Source organism: Pyrgilauda ruficollis, unplaced genomic scaffold (genome assembly GCF_017590135.1).
Source record: "Pyrgilauda ruficollis isolate IOZ18807 unplaced genomic scaffold, ASM1759013v1 scaffold89, whole genome shotgun sequence".
NCBI classification, from domain to species: domain Eukaryota; kingdom Metazoa; phylum Chordata; class Aves; order Passeriformes; family Passeridae; genus Pyrgilauda; species Pyrgilauda ruficollis.
In genome coordinates this window covers 65136-85486 of record NW_024530932.1, presented here as the reverse complement: position 1 = coordinate 85486, position 20351 = coordinate 65136, and the positions used below count along the sequence as shown (strand labels likewise).

Genomic DNA, 20351 nt, shown 5'->3' with positions numbered 1-20351 from the left:
ACAGCCCAACTACTAAGATGAGACTTAAATCACAAGGAGGAAAGTATTAGTGCATGCATTACAAGGCATGGTAAAAACAAACAAGGCAAAATTCTTTCCCTGAAATTAAAAGTGTAATTACTTGGATGCAAAGTTGTACACATCTCACAGATATTTTAACACCTGCATGCCTACTCCTCTGAAATGATCCCCTGCTGTAAACACACCTCCATCCTTGATTACCAGTAATCAGACTGAAAAAAAAAAAAAAAATCAAATAATCCAAACTCCATAGGAACTACAAAATTCCCTCTGTTCCATTTCCACCTGAACACCTTTTTTCTAGTGATGGACGTAGGCTATTCTACTATTCTGGCTTCATAAAGCAACTGAAAACTCAAAGGCCACCAGCCTTGTGATCTCTATCTCATATGAAATCCAAACCTCCCATCACCTCACAGTAACTGTCTGCTTCTCTGGCTGCATGAAGACAACTCTAATAACTTAATAACTTATTACTGTATTTCAGAGTCTAAGGCAATGAAGAACCAAACTGCTTGGCCTGGGAAAAGTGGAAAGGAAAGCACTACAAAAAAAAAAAAAAAAAAAAAAAAAAAAAAAGACAGTTCTAAATTATTACTTACCTCAGAGTTAATATAGTGATCTTTCAGAAGGAAAAAGGAATTACAAGGCAGGAAGGCAGCATATACCATCACAGTAGACTAAATGCATATAGATACAATAGCACAAAACAAACAGATGACAGTCTGGATGATCTGTCCAAGAGCATAGCTAACATCTGTGCTATTTTTTTTAATTGCAAAGCACTTCTATGCAATGCTTGACTGATCATTATTTTATATATTCACAGCTAAAGAATAAGTTTTCCTGACAATAATATCCTGCTGCCTGGCATTCGTAATTTTTACTAATATCCCAATTATGTTACTACTGATGACCAAGAAACAGAATAAAGTATTTAGTAAAAAAATATGGCCATGCACCAAATTACCTCGGATTCTCAGACGTGCAGTCTACACAGTCTTGAAAAACAAGACTAATTATATGGCATAAAGAAGTACTCCAAGATCAGAACAGTTTTGAATAGAAGGAAAAATAGAAATCAAACACCAAGTAAATGGAACAAGTTTTCTGTTGAGTAGGTTTGACTGACAAGATCATCCTTACTTGCTGTCAAAGAGTGACAGTCCACACTGAGGTGGCTGAACAAGCAGTGAAATAAAAACCTACTGTCAAAGGAACTAAGAAAACTTAACTGCCACCAGCTGTCACTGTACCAGCCTTACCCTGTTGTTCTTAGTCAATTCTAGTTGCTTTCAAACCTTGCCAGTCTAGAAGGCATACCAGGTTGATTGAGAGAACAAGACAGAACTGACAGCTGACAGGCTCACGACAGCCCTTCTTCATGCAGCCAGAAAGATCAAACGGGAACAAGGGATGAATTTAACAGACCCCAACATCATTTTGCATGGTAAGACTATGATGTTATTGCTGCTCTGTACTATTTGGATATTATCCACCCACTGCTTGATGCCTCTGGAAGAGCAGCTGCCCAGATGACTAATGTTGACTCCCACAATGGAGAAGACAACACTCCCGATGCTATGGAAGAACAATACAAGGAACAATGAAGAACACCAAATTTTCATGTCACATTTAAAGGCAGAAAATTTACACATCCTGTTTATTTCCACCCTCTAGAGACTTATTTAATGATTACTCAGTAATGCCTGGTGGCAAAACTTTGTGTTTTGGTGTTTTGTTAAGGACAATTACTATTTTTTTTTCCTCTCATATACAACTTCCTCAGACGATGGTTGAGATTATTAACAAAAATTTCAACACTGCAGCATGCACTGCTCCAGTCGTAAAAGATAAACAGAAACAAGTCACAACTATTCAAATACGGAGTTCAAAAAAGCCCAGATATGGCAACATCCCAAGGGCTGACTTTACTTAATGAAACTATGAACTCCTTTCAGCTAGTACACTCAGACACCTGAGAAAGCCTACTGTTAACCAGAACAACCACAAAATTATGTACTAGCATTGTTAAAATACGTTAGAGTTCTTCCTCACCAGTTCTATACATGCGTATGTACTTTAGCTTGTTTCATGTTACCAATATGCCCATTCAGTTCTGCTTGTTTTTCCTGCAATCACCCGTCAAACCTTCCTGCATTCTTGAGCATCCCCAGTGGCTGCAGTTCTGCTTACCCGCTCACCAAAGCACTGTTGGGTGGCTGAAGAATAGCAGAGTCTTACCCTTGATGCACTTTTAGTTTTAACATTAACATACTAAAGCACTTCAGCCTGTTTAGCACTCCTGAACAAAGACAATCACAAGAATCATGCACTCAAGCGTAAGCATGCTTTTACAGTGGATGATTCTCAAGCACATCCCAAGTATTTCCAGTGCCAGTCCATAGCACATGCAAGTGCTGCACTCCCGTTTGATTTTAGAACTGAAACAATCTGTGCTTCTTGAGAGTGACAGATCAAGTCATCAGCCAAAATATGAGCTTCTTGGTCCATCTCCCCCACTCCTTGCTGTCCTAAACTGCAAGGTAATGTGTGCATTCTATTTGCCACCTGCTAGACGTGGGTTAGTTATCTTCTGTTAATTGGGCAGTTTTCTTTATCTCTTCCACACACCAATCCTCCCTCTGGGGAGACATCTGCTGTTCATGGGCCATTGAGTGTCACCACATCATCCCATCGTGAGATGCTCCACCCAGAGGGAGGAGCCAAGCATTCCTAACTGGATATAATCTGAGATTTTTGGGACATCAGGACAGCCTTTTCCACTCGATTCCCAGAGGAAGACCAGGCCCATCTACACCACCACTGGATCTTCAGAAGAAGACTACACCCTTCTGCAGGATCTCTTCTTCAAGAGAACCACATCTGTCATTCCAGGAGGAATGCAGCCACCATTTCAACTGGACTGCTACCAACACCCTGACCAACAGGGTGTCTTCTGCCTCTGTCAGTGTTGTTTTGTATTATTGCATTGTTTCTTTTATTTTTATTTTCTTCCCTAATAAAGAACTGTTATTCCTGCTCCCATGTCTTTGCCTGAGAGCCCCCCTTAATTTCAAAATTAAAACAATTCAGAAGGAGGGAGTTTACATTTTCCAGTTTAGGGGAAGCTCCTGCCTTCCTTAGCAGACACCTGTCTTTCCAAACCAAGACACTTGCATAGCTTGGGTCCTACTAGCCACTCTTCAAAGCTTCTGTTAGCTACTTATCCAAAACAAATGAGGGAAGGAACTTCATGCAATGCCTCACCATGAAGAAGATGGCTCCTCTTAGGCAAAGATAACTTGTATTTCTGCATTTCTTTGTCCCCACTTCTCAGATCAGTCTCAAATGCTGGCCACACACAGAATGACGCTTTGTGAAAGCACAGTGTGTTCTAACAAAGAGGGACCAACAGCTAGCTGGGTGTTCTGAAAGACAAGCCACATGTCTGGGGATGAGCCAGGCAAACTTCTGCCTTTCCTCCAGAAGAAATTTTAAAAATCCCAAAAAATCCAATGCAGCTCAGATATCACCAATCAGAAATCAGAAATTATGTGATGGTCTTACAATAAGGGACATATCAGGTAAGATACTGCAACACAAAAGCTCTTCATAAATATGCTACTACAGTAGCTTGAAACAGTCATGATTTTAACAGCTACATTGAAATGGGGTTTTTTTGCAGGTACTTGACAGTTCATGTCAAAACAAAAATAGACAAATTATTTCAAGTTTTCTTCCTTCTGAAAAATGTTTGGTAAATGCTATGACAGGTTTGTTTCTCTCCTTGAATGCCAGATATACTCAACTAAACAAAGAAAACTCTGAAAGTCAACTTGAGCTCTTACTTTTCCTGGATCATGACTACACTTTACTGAAGATGTATCTAGCCAAGCTACATACTCCATTTCTCCTGCAAAGCCACTGTGGATAAAGGTCTTGTACCTGTTCACCCATGGACAAGCAAAGTAACCTTTGATAAATTTACAAAAATTAAGCTGAGCTTTAGGGCAATAAAAAGCCTACCTTGACTTGCACCTTGATGATTTGTAAGAAAAGCAGGAAAGCACCCATCCAGTTCAGATCTCTTATCAGTCTAATTGGGAGATCAGGGCAAGAAGTGCACATGAACATTCTGACTAAATTCTTCATACTTTGTTGAAACAGTTGGGACTTTCCCTGAGCGTCAGTTTCACTGCCAATGATGGAGACTCACCCCCCTTGCCACCCTGGCAAAGGGGAAACTGGTGTCTATCAATACATGGCAGTCATCGTTACTTCCACAGGACTGCTGCAGAGATCATGGCAAAGGAGTAGGGAAGATAATGGCTGGAGGGTTGGAAGCAGACAATCTTTAAGGTCCCTTCCAATCCAAGTCATTCCATGATTCTCTGGTAGAGCAACATGATGTTGTACTGGACTGATGAAATAGCTGGTCAAACACTGCGCACCCAAACAGAAACCAAAAGGATAGGGCTCCTCTACAGGTCACAAGAGTGCTTGTAGGACAGACAGACCTAAGGCCCAGGTTTTAACAGATTATAGAACTCACTGGACAGATTTTAACTCACTGGAAAGTTTAGAAGGTAGTCTGATTTTATTTTTAATGTGGATAATCAAACACAAAGCACATGGCTGTAGGTTTTTCTTAATAATCTTTGAGAATTCCTTTTGTCCTTGTTTCATGCATACAAACCCATCCAAATTCAAGATCCTCAGAATGTGGTACATTTCTTTCTCCTTGGGGCAAGGGGCACTAATTAGGTGAGCTAGTGAGAAGTCAGCAATCAATTGAGGAACACTTGGGTGGATGTGACTGCACACAGCTCAGGCTTTGAAGGGGAGGACACAACATGATGGACTCTGTACAGATCCTTTCAGATAATCTGAAATCTTAGCTGAACCTATGTCCCTGTAAAACAACCACTCAAACGCCCTGCTTTTCCAAACCACTCCAATTTCAGATGCTATTCAAAAGCAATCAGCACCTACAAAGCTCTGCTACAAGCAAGTTACCTGGCAGTTATCAAAGGGATCAACATTAGGACAGATGCAGAGCATTCAAAAAAAAAATCTAAAATGCAATTTCTTCCCAAGAGAGTCACATTTATTATCAATATTCACCAAAAAGGCAAAACATCAGGCTGAAATACTGAAGTTCCAGGGCAACTCGACTTCCCAGACACTATTCTGCTGACAAAAGCTGGGTAAAAGACAAAGGTGGAATCCACTGCACATCCTACATCAGTTTGAGCCCTTCTTCTGTGTTCCCAGAAGCAGAAAGATTTCTGGAGAGTGAGTTCTGTGCCAGCACGCCATACCTCAAGGAAACAGGATCAGAAGTTGCCTCATGGTGCCTGAATGCAAGGGGAATCAAGAACTACCTTCTCTCATATACGGCCACTCTTTTCTCCTCCCACTCACTCCCTAATCATCAAATATCCCCTGCGCAGTCTTTCCACTCTTCCTGAGCCCAGCTCATCCCCACCATTGGCTTTGATTCCACAAATAGACTTTTGCTAACTAGGGGATGCAGAGAAAGGTTGAGTTTGCCATCTGTCCCCACAAATCAGTTACTGTTTTCTTAGGCCAACTTTAAATCCAAGATAAACAGAGAAAACTTGAAGCAACTGAATGTCTTCAAGTCTCTGTGGAATGCATTAACGTGACATGTTGACCAGCTATGGTCGTCCATTTTATTCTGAGTACAACCAAGAGGTCTCCACATTCTCTTCATGTAGCCTGCATGCTATGATGAACTCCCAAGTCTGATTCTCCTCCAGGAGGCCTGCAAAGGCTTCCCTTCCCATAATGTACCACACACAGTCTAGAGGCACAGAGCTGAGCTAAGGAACACAGAGGCTGGGAAAAGGAGAAAAAACAAATCCACCACTACTCATCTTAACTGTCATCAAGATGTTTACAAATAGCAAAGCTTAGAACTTGCTTTGAAATCTCTCTGAAGTGGTTTCATTACTTCTCCCAGCCTCCCCTGTTTCTCAGTTTGGACAACAGCTGGCATTTACAGCAGTCCAACCAGCCACATAAAAAAGCGTACATCCAAAATGTAGCTCAGGGAAAAATCTACAGAGACAGCTAAGACTTAAAAACTCCATCTCATAGATGGTGTGTAGGAGGTGAAAAGAGGCACTGCTAAATCTGTTACCTTTCCTGTGAATTATGAGTACACCACCCCTTCCAAAAATAGTCCACAGAGGAAGCATTATGCTGGTGACTGTGAAAAAACAAGCTCACCACTCTGGCTCAGACACCAGGTCAGCTGTATGTGAACACATGCCCTCTTTCAAAGCTACTGGAATAACTATTACTTAGGTTTTTTTAAAGAGTAAACACATGGAATCTATTGAGAAAAACGGTGCTCTAAAAAAATGCACCCCCATTTCAAGGTGTTTTATAAATTCTACACTAACAAAAGGCAACAACTGATATAAGCCTCCAATAAAAGTTTCCATTTTCCACCTGTGGGTCTGACAACCCTGCACTGCATTCTATCACAACAGCCATCACTAATCCCACCTGCCTTCACCTTTTAAACTTTTGCTATGCAAATATAGGCTTTAAAAGCCTGTCTCCATGCTGTGGACAAGGAAGAGAGTGTAGCTGCTAAATGCATTGGTCCAGCATCATCAAATACAACAAACACTTCAGAAAAAACTCCAAGACCACAGTAGGGATGAGGAGAATGGAGGAAATCTTTCTCCCATCTGAAGATTGGTGCCAAGCCAGTGACTTCACTCCTGACCTGTTAGAATCATTTTCTCCAGAGAGGGAAATTAATTCAGCCTCCAGCTCTATTTGATCTCTGACCTTTCTCTACAAAACAATTTGCATACAGTATGTCTGAACTCAATCAGTTATATCTTGAGGGATTTGTAAGTTCATCTGCCACATGCACAAAATTAAACATGACCCAGCCATTAAAACTGATGCTACTAGGAATTTGAACAGAATCATTTGCTCAGATCAACCATATGAAGTATTAGCCAAGTCACACAGGGGTTAAAAAAGCATCTCTGAGTGCAGTCCTTACAGGGCTAAGATATGCTGGTTGTTAAGTAATGAACTGAAGTGTTTGATGCCACCAGAGTAATATTTTTAATTGACATAAGTATATTCATTAGGCAAAGTATAAGTGTTTCATGCACACATTATCATCTTTAAACTGCATTATGGATATAAATTCTACCAAACTGGTCAGCAACTGCATACACGCTTGTCATAAAACCACACATTTCAATACCTTTAAAGTATTAACTTATTACAAATTATTAGCTTAGTAATTAAAAACTTCAAATTAGAAGCAATCAGAAGCTCACAGTGAGCTCTCAACACCAGAGATCCTAACAGGTTTTACAGCTTCCAGCCTCCTTCCTGAAGGCTCTCACAAAAACCAAGAGAACCTGCAAGTCTTAAAAGTGCACTGCAACACAACTCAATTGCCCCTGCCATTTCCTTCCCCAAGCACATTTTGCATTACAAGCTGTAAAAATAATTTTCTTTATATGTGATAGCTTGTTTCAACCACTGCTTCTTGCCGCCTTCATCTTGAATGGACACTCCCTGTTAGAAGTACTGTCTCTATGGATAAGTAGAGATTTCTTGTGACTGACACATAACCTGACACCTTAAATTAATTTTTCACACCACTCCAGGGCAATGCATGTTCGTTTCGACCACAATGAACCCTTTGGGCCTTAAAACCATCACAGAGAACTAGTAAGGAAAAAAATTGCACATATCTTTCTTACATATAGGAGCACACGAAGAAAGACCTACATTACACAATTAAAAGGTACAGCAGAGGTCAGCCAAAGAAGCCCAGAGCCTTTCCTTCTTTCCACAGCCCCTAAGAAGAAATATGCATGACTGACATAGTACTGGCAGGGTATCAGCTGCTCTAGGTGATGCCCCTTCTACACAGGATGGAGTGGGAGGTGGGACAGAGGCATTAGGCCGCTTCAAAGGCACAAATCCTATTTTATGTGCTTCTGAAGGAAAGAGGAGCTGTCTGTAATTGCCTTTCTGTTCATAGCTACCCACTAAGCAGGGTAAAAGTAGCTCTATACTGGCTGCATCTCCTCATTTTGAGCTTGATTTTGACTTTTCTGACCCAAGTCTGGCAAACCTCCAGGGCGTGTGCTAATAAAGCAAAAGGAAATAGCTCTGAAAGCTAACACCAAAGGTTGGAGGGAAATCAATAGGTCCAGTACACTTCAGAATTAGGCTTTCTGCCTGCTTCAGTCTTGCAAAAAGCATGTTTTTTGGAAGGACAACTTTAGCAGCTTACACCTCCAGTTTCCTCATAGGGAATATTCTGCATTAGATAAGCCACTGGCAAAAAAAGATGCTTCCAATCTAAATGTTCAGATGCATTTCTGAGACATTCAATGTAGCTTTGTCCAGTAACAAATTCCAGTGTGCAGATATATCATGGAAACTTTTGAAACACTCTGAGACAAGTACTTAAAAACTGAAAAATTATTACCCATCATCCTCATCCAGGCCACTTAACTTCCTCTAGCAAACAAATTAACACAGGTGAAAGCAGGTGAGAGCCAGAATTTAATGACAGCTTACTGTAGGAAAGATGAATCATCTCTTCTCTTTCATTATGTCCTAGCAGCTTCAAAAAAGTCACAGACATCTACAGGCTATGTCCAAGCTTGTATCACTTACTCCACTGATTCTTTAAGAAGTTCTATCCATGGCTAAAATAGTCACAAAAATGGTGTATATCATATTACACTAGTATTTGCTAATCATCACCAGTACTCTGATGATATAAGCTTCCTTTCTTCTGATAGTAACAGCAGCACTGCCAGTAATTAGGTAGTCCCAATAAAGCATCCCACCTTACTTCTTTCATCCTCCCTCTTAACCTACAGGATTTCTTCGGGAGGGAGATGACACTGGATTGACATTCTGAAAATACAGATTAATCTCTATCTCCACAGAGAGGTATTTACTCCACATTTCAGTTCTTGAAGTTTATACAACCCTCATCATCACATCAATCCAAGACCCCAATTTGCTACTCATGCCTATTAAACATCCCACTGCAGTGCTTTGCTGAACAGACTGGCAGACATAAACACACATTGCAGTGCTTTGCCAAAATGTCATTTCAGCACCATAAACTTTTACTGCTAGCTAAAAAAACCTGCCAGCTGCAGACCTTGGCTTTTACAACATCAGCAACCAGCTACCATCACAAAACCTCTGGAGACAATGACTTCTAGATAGGTGCAGAATGAACATTTAAGCTTCTTACCTTGCAAGGCTTACACACTCCTCCTTGGCCAGCAGAGGAAAGGAGCACTGAAACATGGCAGAAGATGCTAAGGAGACAGCTTTAAGCTTGTAAAACCCTTACCTTAAGTTGCACAAAATTGCCACTTAACAATTTGCCCAGCTATCATGGGTTCCATGAAACTAATCCCCATCTGAAATTGCTGAATCTTTCACACAAAGTGGGCAAGAACAGGAAGAGCTGGCATGAACATATATCATCCCCAAATGAACTTAAAAGTATTCCTCTCACCAAGTAGCACCTTCCTGACTATTTAGCACAGGATTGGCAACTATTTAGAACAGGAAAAAAAAATTCTGTGAGTACTGCATGAAATCCCATAGATGGATACATGGGAAAAGCTGGGACACTACAAAATGGAACTGGTTCCATAGTTAGCCTGAAAGAATTCCATAATGCAATGGCCATAGCTACACAGGGGAGATCAAAACAGAAGCCTGGAATGTGCTGTGGGGGCATATTAGGTAAGTTACATGGAAACAGGAGATGGAGGCTATGGGAGGTAGAAGGGAGACCAGAGTAAAGAAGACGGAGGAAACAGAGCAAACTGCAGACAAGCAAACCCTTATAAATAAATGCAAAAGGCAGACGCCTGTTAAAAGATGGGGAATTTTGCTTCTCTCGCATAAATTGAAGAAAAAGAAATTAAAAATTGTGTTCTATTTGTAGATTTTACAAATATCATGTCATTAGTATGACATGAACAAGTCCTAATGGAGAACATGTTTACCTTCTATCAGCTGGCAAACAATTCTTCTTGGAGACCAAGAGAGATAGGCATTCAGATTAAGATGGGGGTTCTGAATTTCTCCACAGTCAAAGATAAATCTGAGGTTAAGGAATTGCTAGAAAATAAAGAACAATATGATGCCACCCAAAAGCTCCTTAACTCAATCTCTCCACAGATAATTAGGAATACATTATGGTCGAAGGCAGCAGGTAGACCCTGAATATCAGTCTGCACGAAAATGTTCTCACAGCATGGAAGCCATTAGGAAACCAGGAAAACTCACAAGACCTTTATATTACACTTACATTTGCTCCTGAATTAATGAAGAGCAATAACCTCCAGGATATTTTGATAACACCTTATGAGTTTTCTTTCCTCAAGTTCTGCTTAAGTCACAGATATGGAAATGCTTTGACAGAGAGGACATGGCTTGCCTTCAAATACTATTTTGCCCTCTGAGAAAAAACACCAGCAACATGCCCCACAGCAGGAAAAGTATTTTCTCTGCCAACCAGAGAGGTCAAGCATAAGTTGATATTCAAAGTTCTACCAGCACTTCAACAACCTCTTCAACAAACAGAAAAACTCTAGCACTTCTATCTACAGTCACCCATCTTCCACCTTCTGCTTTTTCCCCCCAAGTATTGTTATTTTCTGTGCACATGCATTTCTATATTGCCCAGCCTAATTTTAAATATTTCAAACAGAGGTGTTAAAAGTGACATAAAATTAATCTACCCACATACAGAAGTGCTACCACAATGTGCACATACATTCCAAGAAGGAAGTGACAGGTAGGAAAAAATCTTATAAAGCAAAAGAAAGAATGTTTTTCTTCTACCTATCTCCTTGCTGGTTTTGTGACTTCTGTACCCTTCCTATTAATCAGCACATTTTCTGTGGGTATCCCTAGCACATTCCATCAAATAAAATTTCCTGTAAACATTGGAGTCTGCTTCACACACTCCACACTGTTCTTTACTGTGCCATTAGGCAGTATCAACATATACTAAGCCACATATGGGAGGCTTGCCCATGTGGAAACACCAAGAGAAAACAGAACTGCATGAATGAAACTGCATTGAGAGGCCTCAACTGCAACTGTAATGTGCTTCCAAAATAAATTCAAACCACTAAATCAAAGCCACTTGCATTCCAACACTCACAATGCATAGTGGATTGCAACACAATTTCACAGGTCTACTGACATTCATAGCTCTGTACAACCTAGATGAGTCATGAGCTCTCCCATCAAAAAAATCCATGTGCCGTCATGAGGAGGAGATTGGACTGTGTGCATAAAGCAGCTTTGAAACTTTAATATCACCTGCCTATGGGTACCTTATGATTCATAACAAATCAGAGTTTGCTGTTTCTAGAATATGCATTAGCTTTGTAGAATTATTTTCTTACGTATATTTTAACACAACACACCATCATTAATTCTGAGAGCAGTAAGAAAAGATCTACCAAAATAAATCAGTCCAGCTACACTACAACCAAAGAGACATGTCAGCTCACTGACAATTCCACTTCCTTCAAGAACTGAAACAGCTAACAAAGGCTTTCTTTTAGGAGGGTTCTCTGTGAATCAGCTACTGAGCAGTGTGGATCCCCCAACGGGAGATCTATCCCTCATTCTTCCACTCTCAATCAATCTACGGACATTAAAACAGGAAACATTGCTAACAGCTGCTAAACATCCTCTCTGTTTTGCAGCAGCCACTCACACATTACACATAGATAAAGAATAAAACAATAAAGGAAAAAGAAAACCTACCCCAGACTATAGGCTCTGCACATTATGATTCAAATCAAAATTTGAGAGCAAGTGTTGTCTGACTGATGTTCAGCTGTGACTATCTGAGCAGGTCTTCTCCTATAAATCAGTTTCCTGAGGAAGACTGACTGTGTGCTAGTTGTCCCACCAGAAACCATCCTATGCAAGCTTGCAGGGCCAGGCTGGTGGGGCATTGAGCAGCCTGGTCTAGTGGAAGGTGTCCCTGCTTGTGGATTGGGGTTTGGAACTAGATGATCTTAAAAGTCCCTTCCAACCCAAATCATTTTATGCTTCCAAACCATTTCTGTAAATGTTCCCACACACCAGGCAGGAGTGTCACACCAGAACAATGGTGAGGCCCACCCTGAACAACCAGAAAGTCCATCTCCCTACAACTGCACAAGACAAAGTGGCACTGCTTGCCTCACACATAAAGGGTCAGACCTACAACTGCCTGGCAGGCCTGCTAGGGAACTAGATTATTTAATATATTCAAACTTATCCATTCTCTACTGTGACCTTTATTAGAGCCATAAAGGGGAAGGAGGAGTTGAGGAGGGCAATTAGATGCTGTACCCCGAAAGCCTGCCTGCTCTACAGTCCCTACAGAAAATATTTCACTCCAGAAGTTAATTGGTGGAGGCTATTTCTGCATTTGCATGTCAAAACTTTACTGATGTTTCCTCACTTAAATCAAGGCTTGATGTTTTGCTCATACTAAATGCTCTGGGAGATCTGCTTGCTCCAACTAAAGAACAACAGTCCCATGAGTTTCAGTCTTATGCAACTTGCACTTACCATCCTGCTTTTCATTGGGATCTGTTAGCCTTTTGGGACACATCTGGCAAATAGCAAAAAGTGGAATGCAAAGGTGAAAAAAACTCTCCAATTCCCTTCCTGAAAAAGGAAATTGGACGTCTTTGCTCCACAGCTTTTCCCTTTGTGTTTCTAGCCAAGCTTTTTGAAATTAATTGACTAACCTATAGACTGGAAAGATGGGGAATGGTGATCCTTCAGTAAGCCAAGCATCCTGACAAGTATACTGAACATTAAGGTGGTCATAGAACCTGGAGATCTTCATATCTATCAAAACACATGGTTCCACCCACACCCAAATTCTGCAATGATTATACCTACTGCTAGACTCTTATTTAGAGCAAAAAAGTATATTCAAATTAATTTTTAAAGTTTCAGGAATTTTCCATGTGGCGTGTCAGTATTACGGCACTGTAGCAAAGAAAATACACGAAAGAGATCTCAAAAGGACAAAAAGAGACAAAACAAGAAAATGCCTGTTGAAGCTTTTCAGTTACCAAGCTAGGCATTTTTACTGTATGCAGGTAACAAGTGTCACCTTGCACAAGTGTTGGGGACTTTAATGTTGGTATTCAAACTTTGGAAAATGATATCCAAGATAACTTTAGTAGAAGTCAAATGTCATCCCTAAGTTAATTCTGCCTAAGATTGCTACAGAAGGGTTTCTAAACTGATCTGTTTCTAAAATCAAAGTGTAAAGTGCAAAATCTCAAGAATTCATATTCAGCTCTTTTTGTTTTATAAAGTACAGATGGTAATCAAAACTTCTTTGGGAACACACAGTAATCTCAGTTTGCAACAAGACAAATCAGATATCTTTGAAAGAAGTGGTATCACTTACATTTAAGAAATTGATGCTTAATAAAGCAGAAAAGTATCCTTCTTTCCACCACTGAAAGGCAAATTCTCAGAGACACTCACAGGGTTCACATTCCTTCTACTAGTAAGGTTCCCAAATGATCAAGTAACAGATGACTGGAGTACACTGTGATGTTTGGTGTCTTAATCAAAACCGAGTTGCTCTCACCAATATTAAAAAGTATTTCATCATGTCTCTAGTCTCAGCAATGCACCATGTCTCACGGAGCTTCCCTGTAAGAAGGATCAAAAAGGCTTCTACAAATTTTTATATTTGATTATGGTGATTCCCCAAATTGGAATCCTTCACCCTGGCTCTGAACAAGTTATAATGTCTGCGGAAAATTTTGGTGGTTCGCAAGATTAGCTGTTCTGGAAAAAAAAGTAGTAAGACAAATACTCAGCATCTGCGGGTTCCACTGCACTGAATGTTTATGCCATGACACTGTTTTCCAAGGAGTGCCAGGAAATGCAGGGGGTGGGAAGGGGAAATACAGCTAACTTGCCACTGCTTTTACTCTCTATTTTCACATTAAATGCAATTAGCAAGGGCTCCTGCTTAATTCCCATTTTCTATAGAAGAAAAGACCGAATGCCTAAATTGTCAGTCTTGACAGACTTTTTCATTGAAAGCTTCACAATTAAACCAAAGAGTTGCATTGCCTGCTCAGGAAGTGTATTTCCTACCTACTTGTTACCTGCTACTGCAATTTTGTATTTTCAGTGCTATTTACTACAAATGTGTTAAATTAAAAGACATTATTAAAAAAAAAGGATTTAGCACATAGAGATACCAAACATGATCCATACAGAATCCAAAAATCTTAGGGACAAGACCTGTTCTATTTACGTTTGAATTTACAGCACATGAAATCCATATGACTACAGCATCATAGGGTACTCAAAGAAGCTTGATATTTCAGCTTGACTGGGAATTTTGGTGCTAGAACAGTAAAAATAAAATTACTCAGCATGGAAAACACAGAAGTTGGCAACTGTTTATTCTTGAGATGCCAGGGAACCAAATGACATGGATTCAGTGAGGTTAAGAACTTCAATTTGTTAATTAACTATCTGAAAACAAGTGTTTTACTCCATAGTTTGCTTTCAAAATATTATATACTAGATACTCACTTGCTGGTATCCCCCCACCCCCCTCAATTTGTATCCATACATTCAGGCTGACTTGCAAACAGAACACTCACATTCATCTTTGCATTAAAGGCAACTACCAATAATTTTTAGTTTTTAAAAACTAATTTAGAAAATACACTACACACAGAAATAAAACACACAGAGGCAGACAATAAATGTTTTGTCATTCAGTGAAATACTGCTTGCAGTACATTAGCCCTTTTGTAATTAATTTGAGCCTACTAACCACCACTACCCTGTCTGTGTTTAGCAGTAAGCTTCTGCCAGAGCAGAAATCCCCCAGGCAGCCTCAGATGGGCACTCTGAAGTCATCCCTGTCTGTCACTGTCTCAGCTGTCACTCCACCAGCTGCAGGGCAGGTGGGTGACAGTGGGGTGTCACAGCAGCCCTCCAGCCTGGGCTCACTTGGCTGCTTCAGCTTGTGCTTCATGCTCCAAAGCACACCAGCTTTTAAGGATGCACTAGGCCACCTTGGAGAAACTTCTCAAGAAAGAATTTTACCAAGAATTTGTTACTTATTTCCTCTGCATAACTGTACCCACAGGTTTAAAAAACATAGTGTTTTTAATTAGTTGAAAGTCAAAACCAAACTTCCATCATGGTGCGAGAAAAATGCCAGTCACCACACAAGACTGCAGGCTGTCACACAGGCAAGCAGCCTTAACACACGTAACCCTTACAGGGAGAGATAAATGGCACCAAGTTACACTGATATTTTGAATGCCTGGTTGGCACCTTCTGTTTTCTCAGAAAGACTCACCCTGCTTCCTTCAATGTCCCACTGCTACTCTGGATGCCCACACCTGCCCTACCAAACTGTCAGTTTACCTAGAAAATCCAAGCAAAATCTATCTCATGTGCCTCAGCTGCAGAGGAATGCAAACCCACCAAGTTTTAAACTTATGACATGTTACTCAGTGTTTTGAAATGGCTAGTCATCCCTCGCAGAACCAGTAAAAGACAGATGTGCAAGGCAGTCCAGGAGGAGCCCCAGATACTCATCAGCTACATGGCCATACTGCATAGATGACTGAGAATCTCAGTCTAAAAATATCAGTATCAAGCCTCAAATGAATGATTTTGCATATCTACAGAACAAAACACCAGTTCAGAATAATGTTGCTATTAATAGAAATAATATGCATGTACATTATGGATGTTCTTTCATTCCACAGATGTGATTTTATTCTGTCACAGCCATCATGACTTATATTTAATCTTTACAATACAGAGAACAGATTTAAATGAAAGTCAGCAGACATTTGCTTTATACTTTATAATTACAGGGATCTCTCCCTATAGAGAGAGATAAAAAGGCATTAGTTATGGTCAATACTAAAGGGGGTAATTGTGCATTACAGCAGTGATGATCCTTATTACACTGAGTTTCAAGAGCTGTGAACAAAAAAGAATATGCTCAGCATAAAACTACACAAGAGCTTTAGCAGAAACTAAGCGCAGAGACTATGACCATGCCATATTCATGTATCCCCTGGCAGGTCATTAGATTCTCCATTTTGCAAATCTTCCCACACAGCTCTTACAAAGATCCATGACCACATCAAAAGCACCATGTCAGTTATAGCTGAAAAAAAAGAGGACTAAAAAAATCCTCCAGGAATATTGATTTGAAAGAGAATAAAACTGCTTGTGAGATGTTTCCAAGACAATCCACCACAGTGAAATGAATACCTACCACAAGGTAATAGCCCTTTCTGCTCCCCATAGTAAAGCACCAATAGGATTTGTCAGACAGACAGGACTACACTTCAACACGGATAAAAATACTCCAGTTTTTAAGGATTCCATTTTTACAGCTCCTCTGGACACTAACTGCAAATAAGATACACAACAAATAAGAACTTCATGCTCAATTCCATGACAGCCATATTTTTGTGTAAATATTAAATACTCTTCCTAATCCTATTTTTGTCTAACTCTCAAATGTTCATACAGAAAACAGCACAGAAGGAGGCATTTGTCACTTCTGAGTTATTTTTGTCTCCTAAAAAAACCACTCCACACATTTTGGAAAGCATTGTTCCTGCCGGCTGGGGTCACTTTTCACCTAGTGTTAATGGAAGAATATTAACTACAGTGTATGAATAAAAATACCTACAGTGTTTTATAGGATGACCTAGAGCAATGTTGATCTGCATAACTGAGGCTATTTAGAGGCATTTTTGAGATAGTGTCACTGTATTAATGGAAGACAGTGACTCTCCAGATAGGTCCTTACTTTAGATGCAATGTGGATTGGTACACAAACCCTCCTCTCTACAACTAGAGAGGATACAACTTGTGCTGTTAAACCTGAAATTTGCTGTTTGACCTTTCAGCACTAGCAGATTGCTTTTCAATCCCAAATTAGTGGGAAAAACAGTTATATTTCCACAAAACAAAACAGCTATCCTACAGCAGCTGGTCTCCACTAGAGGCCCCCTAGTTCAGAACTACCACTAGATCACACTTTAAAACATGATCCAAATTAACTAAAACACTTCAGATTAGTGAAGTTCCATGCCTAATCCCACTCAAGTTCCCAGATCCCGCAATTCACTCACACAAAAAACACAAGCTATAAGCAGCAGACATCTTTGCTGTTTGTTTGGCACAACACAATTAATCCTGCATTCATACAACCAAGAGACAGAAAGCACTCCATCTGCCTCTCAGCTCATGAGCCCCTCACTGCTCACTTCTTCACCTGGAAAAGACTGTAAATAAACCAACCTGTTTGGCCAATTGGTCCTTCTTCACCAAGCCAGTGGCTGCAGCAATGTTCCCTGCTCCTTCCACCGTCTTCTGCGCCACCGCCGTCACTCCCGTCACCACAGCTCCCCCAACATTGGACACCTGCTCTTTGGTCTTCTCAGCCACTGAGGAGAAGCAGAAGATGGAAAAACACATGACACCTCCGGGAGCTGTAAGTTTGTCAGAGAATTCATCATGGACAGCCCAACATCATGGAAAGCCATAAGACCATTACATTTTCTGTACACCGAGTGGATCTCAAGAAATTAAACTATCCATCTGGTAATGCTAGAGCAGCAGAGGTAAAAATAAACCTCAGCTGGGGTTCAATTTCTTTCATGTGAAAGATATCTGACATTTTCATTCATGTCTAACTGCACTTTAGGGAAGTAAAGTCATTATTTAGGTGCTCTTATTATGCCCATCTCACTGTATAATATATCCTAGTTTAGAAATGCATTCCAATAAGTCCACCATGATACAAGTCATGCATGATACAAGGCATGGAACACATGATTTTTTGCATGAGACTCAAAAAATGTTGATTATTCCTTTTTTATTTTCTAAGATCTATTTCATTAAAAAGCAGATCTATCAATGCTCAACCAGAGAATTTCAAACAGAACCTTTTATCTGACCCCTTGAGATTTTTGCCCCAAAGCTGATACATAATATACTAATTTATAAAAAGACTGAATGTCAAAGCAAACTGGATTAATAGCTAACTTCCAAGCCCCAGGGAAACAACAACTCATTTAGCCTACATATACATCAGCAGTTGCCATTCTACCTTTCAGAATATCACTGGGGTTTTTCTGCTCATTCATCCCCAAGGGCTCTTTCTGACAGCAGCCTGAACTACAGTGAAACTGCTCTAAGAAAAGGGATGGAATGCCTTCATGCCTCCAAGTTACATACCCATGTTTTTAGCAAAACACACATGTACTCCTCTAAACAAGGGAATGTTTTTCAAAAACATCCATCATATATCTTTGCCATTCTAACAAATCCTATACTTTCCTTCAGGCTAAATCCCGTCTGATCCATAAAATGTATTCATAGTTTCATCTGCATCCTTTATAAGCATGAGATGGATTCTGCTTCAAAGTTAGGCCACCATCTCTGAGGTTTTTTTGGGAAGCACATATGAACATTAGACCTTCTGTGGATAAATTACATTTCTTTAATTCCATACATAAAGAGCATCAGTTGTCCATATCACAGGGCAGGCAGCATGCATTACTATGACTGATAACAAATAGCAAAAATTAGGAAAAAGCTAGAAAGCTAAACATGACTAATACGCAATTTTTATTAAAGACCCAAACTATAAATATCTGCTGACTGAAAATGGAGGCAGATAATTTAATGCTCATTCTAGCTAATTTAAAGGGAAAAGTTAGTAACTAATTAAGTATTATCTCTTATGACCAGGAGTTTTCATTACAGAGTAGAAAAACATTGTCTGAAATTAGAAACAGAAAAAGTCTGTTTCAAATATCTCCCATACTATACATGCTAATAACCTAAAAGTTCATGAGAAATTTCAATGTATACATCCACTATTCTACTGCCCTGCTTTTTTTAGTGGGGGAGGTCACGCCAAAGATAATCAAAAGTGGGTTTTGTTGAAAAGCAAATGTTGCCCTCAGGGAAGGTTTGACTTAATGCTAGCAAGTGCAAAAAGACATCTGTTAAGATGCCCCATTTGATTATTACCAGCTACAGACCACAAAACACTTTGGATTTTATGCATGAAATTTATATAAGGAGCTTTCCACTAGGTTTTTCCAAACATTTATCTTCAAATGTGTGCCCTCATAACACGCTATGTCTTGCAAAGCCTAGTGAGACCTGCTTGTGCTTGGAGTCTTTCAGAAAGAAATTGGTTAATGTTATGAAACAAACTTATTCATGCTGTTCCATATAAATCCCACAGGTGATGCAAAAAGAATTCTGAAAAAATAGAGTAGCATCTCATAAAAGTAGATTCAAAATCCAATTTTGCAATAAATTTAAATTTTAATAATTAAGATATGATTTGGGTACATTTCAGTACTGCTTTTTATTTTTCCTCTGTCTCACTCATTTTCTGGGAGTGATCCTGGGGTGCATCCAAAGCAGGATAACCAGCAATTCCAGGGAGCGGATTCTGGCCCGCTGCTCGGCTGAGACCACACCAGCAGGGCTGCATCACCTCTGAGGCCCCAGCAGGACAGACCTGAACCTGATGGAGTGAGTCCAGGGGGGACACCACCAAGAGGGATGGAGTGCCCCTCCTATGAAGACAAACAGAGCTGGTGAGATCCTAATTGTGGCCTTCCAGTACCTAAAACCCTACAAGAAAGGTAGACAGGATCCTGTGATCATGGTGGGACAGGGCAGGCGTAGATTACTTCAAACTAAAAGTGGCTAAGTTTACAAATGGAAGAAATTCTTTACTGGGAGGGTGGTGAGGCACTGCAGGTTGTCCAGAAGAGCTGAAACAGAGCTGGTGAGATCCTAATTGTGGCCTTCCAGTACCTAAAACCCTACAAGAAAGGTAGACAGGATCCTGTGATCATGGTGGGACAGGGCAGGCGTAGATTACTTCAAACTAAAAGTGGCTAAGTTTACAAATGGAAGAAATTCTTTACTGGGAGGGTGGTGAGGCACTGCAGGTTGTCCAGAAGAGCTGTGAATGTCCCACCCCTGGAAGTGCTCAAGGCCAGGAGGCCATGAGCAATCTGGTCTAGCAGAAGGCATTTCTGCCCATGTAAAGAGGTTAGAATCAGATAATCTTTAAGGTCTTTTCCAAACCAAACCACTGGGTTTGTTTCTATAATTCAGGGCCCTTTCATTCTGGGTTTTTTTTTTTGTTTTTTTTTTTTTTTTTTTTTTTTTTTTTTTTTTTTTTTTTTTTT

The 20351-nt window shown here is 40.1% G+C and overlaps 1 protein-coding gene across 6 annotated transcripts in view; it reads right to left on the bottom strand.

Annotated features, from left to right (window-relative positions):
* Nucleotides 1–20351, bottom strand: part of SNCA (synuclein alpha) — a 64657-nt gene that overhangs the window by 31764 nt on the left and 12542 nt on the right. For all 6 annotated transcript variants that reach the window (XM_041488251.1, XM_041488250.1, XM_041488248.1 and 3 more), the window contains exon 4: nucleotides 17428–17573. In XM_041488251.1, coding sequence (XP_041344185.1) covers nucleotides 17428–17573 — 146 coding nt within the window. The remainder of the gene's footprint in view (nucleotides 1–17427; nucleotides 17574–20351) is intronic.